The sequence below is a fragment of the Eurosta solidaginis genome, chromosome 3, assembly GCF_040869045.1.
Source record: "Eurosta solidaginis isolate ZX-2024a chromosome 3, ASM4086904v1, whole genome shotgun sequence".
In the NCBI taxonomy this organism is placed as follows: domain Eukaryota; kingdom Metazoa; phylum Arthropoda; class Insecta; order Diptera; family Tephritidae; genus Eurosta; species Eurosta solidaginis.
This window is the reverse complement of record NC_090321.1, coordinates 196,683,164-196,691,148: the sequence shown is the minus strand read 5'-3', so window position 1 is coordinate 196,691,148 and position 7,985 is coordinate 196,683,164. Positions and strand designations below refer to the sequence as shown.

General features: G+C 35.1%; 1 protein-coding gene across 1 annotated transcript; it reads right to left on the bottom strand.

The window, feature by feature from the left end:
• Window positions 1–6,388: 6,388 nt before the first annotated feature.
• Window positions 6,389–7,247, bottom strand: LOC137244850 (seminase-like). Its single transcript, XM_067774484.1, has one exon. It carries the CDS (start codon window positions 7,201–7,203, stop codon window positions 6,445–6,447), a length of 759 nt encoding a protein of 252 aa, XP_067630585.1. The 5' UTR covers window positions 7,204–7,247; the 3' UTR covers window positions 6,389–6,444.
• Window positions 7,248–7,985: the final 738 nt, after the last annotated feature.

The following is a 7,985-nucleotide window of genomic DNA, read 5'->3' as shown; positions in this document are numbered from 1 at the left end:
AAGCATAGCTTTAACACATAATTGCATACGAAGTATGCAATGTGTAAAAGATTAAAATATGCATAAAGAAGGCAATTGGGAAAGACTTCACAACAGGCATGACGTAGCTGAATGCGTTTACAACCATTTCAACTATCGTAGGGGTGCGAGTTCGACTCCCACTCCCGGGAGAAAAGGCTTTGAAGAGATTTACAAGGTATAATCGAAACAGCTGTCGCCTTGTCCGTCCTGATGTCACGTTGTTTAAATTTTTCCCAAAATTATTAAATAAATTATAAAATTAAAAAATTGCTTCAAATAAAATGTTTTCATACATTTAAAAAAAAGCAATATGGGCAATCCCCGATTATTAAAAATCATACAAACAGACAAAATTGGTTAATTCGTTGTAGTTCTATAAATAGAACGAAAACAGCAACAAAAACCAAAGTTTCTTTGAAAACCGCCGTACCAAGCATAGCTTTAACACATAATTGCATACGAAGTATGCAATGTGTAAAAGATTAAAATATGCATAAAGAAGGCAATTGGGAAAGACTTCACAACAGGCATGACGTAGCTGAATGCGTTTACAACCATTTCAACTATCGTAGGGGTGCGAGTTCGACTCCCACTCCCGGGAGAAAAGGCTTTGAAGAGATTTACAAGGTATAATCGAAACAGCTGTCGCCTTGTCCGTCCTGATGTCACGTTGTTTAAATTTTTCCCAAAATTATTAAATAATTTATTCTATTTTATTCTATTTTATTTTATGTTATTTTGTTTTATTATATTAAATAAAAAGATAATAAAAAATTTTCACGACTACCTTTATATAAATGGACCAAAAAATAGAAGGCAAATTTCCCCTTAATACAGGCATAGTCTTGTTGGATTTTGACTAAAAAACTTTAACAATAGCTCTTTTAAAAGAATTTTGGGATTTAAAACTAAAAGGTGGAGCACAGTCTTTCAATTTAAGGCAAACCATGTACTTGGGATTAACTAATTGATTATTTAAATCCCAAATTCTTTTACAATAGCTATTTTAAAGTTTTTAGTCAAAATTCAACAAGACTATGTCTGTATTAAAGGAAAAATTGCCATCTATTTTTTGGTCCATTTATATAAAGGTAGTCCTTAAAATTTGTTTATCATCTTTTTATTTTCAATTTTTTAGTTCTGCCTACAAAAAGGCAATCGCAACTTTGATTAGTAACTTAAGTAATTCCTAAGTGAAAATTGTTATCTTTATTTATTTGTTCAAAATAGCTAGATTTAAGAGAATGAGTGGAATTTTCGCTAAAAACACTGACGAAATCAACAGAATTCCACCTCGCATCATAACAGGAGATTTCCACCTCATTTGTCAGCTACTTAATCTGCATAGCTGAAAATCGTGGTGAAATTCGCATACGCTGAAAGTCTAAAAGTATCGTGGTGAAAGGCGCCTACGCCTAAAATTATGCAAGGACGTGCATTGAGTTGAGATTTCAACGAGGTGGAATTCTACAACACCTGCAACACTCAGGAGGCTAGCCATGAAAGTATGGCCTAATCTTCTAAATAGTTCTACTTGTGCGTTACGTAGCTCAAATTTTTTGTTCAAACATTGCACTGTCACCGAGTTTTAAACTATATTTCAGGTTTCAGGTCTCCAGATATCTAGGAAGTTAGTTAAAAATCGATTACAAGATTCCCAATTTAAAACTAGTTTTCTCAATATCTCGATCCATGCGCCACCTAGCGGATTTTTTTTGATAAAATATTGCATAGTCACCGGGTTCTGACTTACCGCCCAAGTTTCATGTCTCTAGCTCATCGGGAAGTTATTCGAAAATCGATCGAAAGATTCCCCTCGTTTTTCAGGGATTTGCAGTTATCTTAATTAGCACGCCACCTAGCTAAACTTTGTTTTCTGTAAATGGTATTGTCACCGGGTCTCGAACTATGTGCTACGTTCCAAGTCTCTAGGTCACCGTGATGTTAGTTAAAAATGGCGATTTTTTTGATGAAATATTGCATTGGCACCGGGTTCTGACTTATGGCCCAAGCTTCATAGCCCGCCACCTAGCAGAATTTTTTTGATCAAAAAGGTTCAAGTCTCTAGCTCGCCGGGAAGTTAGTTAAAAATCGATCGCAAGATTCTCTGTGTTTTTTCAGGGATTTTCATGGATTTTCGTTTATCTCGATTCGTCTGCCACCTGGCGGCATTTTGTTTTCCACGAATTGTAGTGTCATCGACTCGCAAACTATGTGCTAAGTTTCAAGTCTCTGGATCATCGAGAAGTTAGTTAAAAGTCGATCGCAAAATTTCCATTTTACAATTAATTTTCTGTATATCACGATCCGTGCGCCACCTAGTGGATTTTTTTCACTTGCTTTGTACCGTAAAAGACTTTTCCGTGGGTCAAAAATTCGACAAACATGGGACAAACATGAAAGCGACTTAATACAAAGGTGAAAAATATAAGAGGTACACAACAATATTGCAACCAACAAAATGAATAAATACTCCAACTTGAATATTCTGGTATGTTTTTTGTAAACACATTGAATATCAGCAAAGGAAGTTACACATTTCTCCCAACAAAACAACTATGTACACGCTCTTCGTTAATTTGTACGCAAAATCGAATCTGAGCTCGTTTGCATGAGACGTGCAAGTTTTCTCAACACAAAAACATCAAATACGTATTTGGCATCAATATAAGTGTCATTTTTAGGGGGCGCAAACATTTCAACTTACCTATTTATATAGTAGATATATAGGATACGGAAAATTAGGTTTTAAGATAGGATAAGAAGTATTTTCAACAACTCAGGACGTCCAAGCAAGAATGAAATTGAACACTAGTGACCTGCGCGCTTCTATTTCGTATTATTGAGACGCTTACTTGGGACTATTTTTTTTTTGGTAGCCAAATGTACCTATTTTTACCATAACCATTTCATGTTTTTATTAAAACAAATTTTATTACTATACATGGCTTTTCATCGAGTTAATGCACCTGTACAAACAAAACTTCCCAGTTAATTAGCTCAGCGTGGGTTTCAATTGTACAATTAATTTCAGATAAATAACTTCTGTAATCCTACTAAGGCATATTTTAAAACATAAACGATTCCCAGGCACTATTGATATTAAGCTCTTTTTCGCAAAAGTATAGCTTTTTGAATTCGTCTACAACCCTTTTAAAATTCTTTTATATAAATGTGTGCGTGGTCCTTAACCGATCTCGTCCATTTTTTCTAGAAATATTTCCTGCTATAAGGATGATGTATGTACCTAATTGTTGAGAAATGAGACACCCTTTAATTGAGGTTACTTAATTTCGAAACGGCACACCCTTTACTTGCAGTCATCCACTTTACCAATACCGTAAGCGTACATATGTTTGCAAATATATATCTATTGTTATACCATTTATGATAATGAAATGGTATATTAACTTCGTCACGAATCTCAAAATTGTAAGTTCTTAAAGAAAACTAGATAGACCCACCATTAAGTATACCGAAATGATCAGGATGAAGAGCTGAGTTGATTTAGCCATGTCCGTCTGTCCGTCTGTCCGTCTGTCTCTTTGCATGCAAGTTAGTCCCTCAATTTTTGAGATATCTTGATAAAATTTGGTGACCGGGTATACTTAGGTGTCCGATTAGGCATTTGTCGGAACCGGCCGGATCGGTCCACTATAGCATAAAGAGGATATTTGTCATATCTTCCTCAATTTATCAGATTGAAGCTTCAAACTTCACCATATGCTTTCGTATATTGCACATATTATTTTCTGACAAAATGGATGAGATCCGTCGTATATATAGCATATATCCCCCACAACCGATTGTTCAGATGGGAAGCTTTTCGTATTTACTGCCCCATTGTAACAGCTTGAAGCTTAAAATTTCACCGAATGCTTACGTATACACCATGTATTGATGTCTGAAAAAATCATAGAGATCTGTGATATATATAATATATACCCTATATAAACTGCCATTTCTGTCCCCTTTTTTACGGCTAGAAGTATCAAATTTCATCAAATACTTACCCTTACGTCATATATTGTTGAAATAAGTGATTCGTGGTCGTAGTTTTTACATGCAGAACACAAAAAAAGTGAAACTTTGCATCCTCACACAAAGTACTTATCTATTTTTATACTCAGCTGAGCAGAGCTCACAGAGTATATTAATTTTGTTCGCATAATGGTACCCTGTAACGGCATAAACTAATCGAGATAGATTTATACTTCTATATATCAAAATGATCTGTCTGTCCGTAAACACGATAATTTGAGTAAATTTTGATGTATCTTAATGAAATTTGGTATGTAGGTTCCTGGGCCCTCATCTCAGATCTCTATTTAAAATGAACGAAATCGACCTATAACCACGCCCACTTTTTCGATATCGAAAATTTCGAAAAACCGAAAAAGTAGGATAATTCATTACCAAAGACGGATAAAGCGATGAAACTTGGTAGGTGGGTTGACCTTATGACGCAGAATAGAAAATTTTCAAAATTTGGGACAATGGGCGTGGCACCTCCCACTTTTAAAAGAAGGTAATTTAAAAGTTGTGCAAGCTGTAATTTCGCAGCTGAGTATGTAATGTTCGGTTACACCCGAACTTAGCCTTCCTTACTTGTCTTATTTTATATTTATCTTAAAAATTGCTCAGGTATGTACATCTGTTCACTATATATTTTTTATCTTATACAGCCGATAATTTGGATATTACGAATAGTATGAGATTATTGTTCAGCCCCATTCATGAAAGGTACGAAGTCTTCGGCACAGAAGAAGACAGTCCCGTCCTTACTTATTTTTTGTTAACAGTGGAGTATATTATCATACAGTTCATTGCATGTACACATATTTGTAACTGCATAAACAGATTCGCCTAGAATTAGTATAATCAGACCATTGTCAGCACAACTTAAACCAATAAAGAGATTGGTTAGTCCGCCTTTAAGGAAAACGTTGTGCACTTTTTTTATAGTCGTCAACTCTGTAAATAATACGCGTCAAGCGAAGGTTAGTTCTGAATCACCAATCTTATTACGATCCTTTCGTTTTTCTTCGAGTTATGGCTCCTGAAACATAGAAAATTGCTTTGTTAAAAAAGGGCCGTGCCATGCCCATTTTAAAAAATTTGAATTTTTCGCTTTTTCTAGTTATAATTCCACTTGGTAAATGAAACGCTCCCACCCCCTACATCCATGAGGAGCACGGGGTGGCCAGAACCTCGGCTGTTAATTAAACAGGATTCGCCACGGATAGGTGAGGTTTACAATTGGGTTTGGAGTAGCTATATATTGCACTGGCAACCTGAAAGGGTTGCGCTACACATCCCCTTGAATCCATTTGGTATTTTAGTCGCCTCTTACGACAGGCATACCTAATGCGGGTATATTCTAACCCCCTAACCCGCTGGGGTTGTGGATTTTCTTCGAACCATTCCTTGTAAAAAAGGCAACCTCGCTGCCAAATCTTGTTTGACATTCTTTTTATATGATTAATAATAATTGTAAAATTCATTTTATCACAAGTGGGTAGTGCCATGCCCATTTTCAAAGTTTTTTTTTATTTTAACCAATAGTCTCAATATCATCCGCACGTCAAATTTTAACATTCATGGTGTATTATTTACTTAATTATCAGGTTTCTTGTATTTTACAAAATATGAAAAGTGGGCGTGGTTATCGTCGGATTTCGCTCATATTAAATAGCGATGGGAGACGAGTGCCAGGTGATTAATATACGCAGTTTCAATAAGATATGTCAATATTTCCTCAATTTATGGTGTGCCCAGACAGACGAACGGACGGACGGAAGGACATGGCTAAATCAATTCCTTTATTAACTTGATCATTTTGGTATATGGAAGTCTATATCTATCTCGATTCGTTTATGCCGTTACGATCAACCGTTGTGTTACCAAAGTTCATATCCTCTATGTGCAAAGCACGCTAATTATAAAAACGCCCATTATTTCATAAAATTTTTAGATGTAAAGTTGAAAACCTCATCTAAGAAGTACACGGCCGTAACATTTACACAGTTTAATTTTTTTTTAATTTATTTAAAAAAAACTTATTTCTTTAATCAAGTTTTAATTTTCAAGAAAATTAATTGTCCAAATTAAGAAAAGGATTTCTATGGCGAAAATTCATATGACATTCTTCCCAATTTTAATATCTACTTTCTTCGTTTTTAGAAAATTTTTTTTTGTATGTGAACAGCATCCTTCCTTGCGAAGTGACGTAGTACTCCTCTTCGTACAAGTGGTACTGAATATAAATTTTTACTTTTATTCTTTAAATAATAATAGATCTATTTCACTAGATCAAATATCATACTGTAACATAATTAAGCTGACTATATATAAAAAACGCAATAAACACAGTTTCTTCAAATACAAATTTTTATTACAACTCGAAATACGAATTGAAACTCCTTAACGGCTCAAGCATTCATTCAAGAATGCTCTTACTCTAGCATTATTAATATTTGTATAAACACCTGGATAAAGGGCACGGGCACAACCAACACCGAATGATACAACACCACAAATTTGATTATTGATAACACCTGGACCACCAGAATCTCCACTGCATGCATCTTGTTCTCCACGTCCAGCGCAGATCATTGAAGAAGTTAGAGCGACGCCAGCATTAAGATAACTTCTTAAACATCCAAAACGTGGCACTAATGGTACAGTCACAGTACGCAATTCACTTGATGCAGTGGTGCTCTCTTCGTTAATTTTACCCCAGCCATTCAAACGGACTGGCATATCAACAGCCAAAGTAGTAGTACATAGAGGAATTGTTTGTACTTTATCGTCGAGCTCGAATGGTGTTCTTACCTTAATAACAGCAATATCCATATTCATAGTCTTTTGAGTGTAAACACTTGGGACCCAAATTTTTTCGGGAGTGCGACGTTGTCCTTGTTCCTTCAAGTTAGTGATACCCATGGCAAGGGAAATTTGTGATGGCACACGTCCATAAACGCAATGTGCAGCTGTGATGATATGTGTAGGTGAGACTAGAGCACCACCACAAAAGTAGGCACCATTGTAATGTAATGCAACCATGTATGGACTGCTTGTAATGTTGGATAGAGTGCCACCAACAATACGATATTCAGCATTGGAGCCGGCAAAAAGGCTGCTGCTAACAACCAACAGAAGCGCGAGAAAATTGAATTGCATAATTTTGACGTTTTACTTCTATCACTATTGCTGGCGGAATGGTGCGATATGTTAACAGTATCTATTTATATGAAATATGTATGTATATATATGCGCATATTATTAGGGCACAATTGTGCAAATAATTCTTTGTTGAAGTGGTTCTATTTGGAAAGCTAAACATATACATAATTTCTAGGTGTGTCGAAACGTATTATTTTGTTTTCACTTTCTTTGTACAGTTTCCTTAAAGTGTTTAAATCAGCGTCGTACATGAAATTTCCAGTAGGGGATTGTACAAAAATTTTAAAAATTTTAAAATTTTGGGGTTGATACATTTGTTGAATTTTATATTGCTATTTCAGTACAAAAGAATTGGTTTTGCTCTGATGTTTTTCAATATGTCCTGCTAAGTACTAAATAAACACTTTGTCCTAATGTTGTATATTTTGAGAATTTTGAAGGTTTGAATATTTTGTCAGAGTTAGTATTTGCTTGTTCGTCCCATCCTTCGACAATGGAATATTTTTGATTTTAATTTTTAAAACGGTAGCAAAAAAAGTTTGTTTTTTAAATGGCATTAGAGATGATTTTGATGTTGGGAAGATACCTATTCGGTATGGTGGCATAAGTTCAACGGCCAAAAGTTCTTGATATTGAAGAAAAATTACAAAATTTGCGGCGATGGATACTAGGACATATTTCTGAATTTCGCTTCTTTACCAGCTAGCTTTTCGGAAGCTGAGTTTAAAACTTGAAATATCCAACATTCATAAAATATATGCTTCTATCCACTAAGCCAT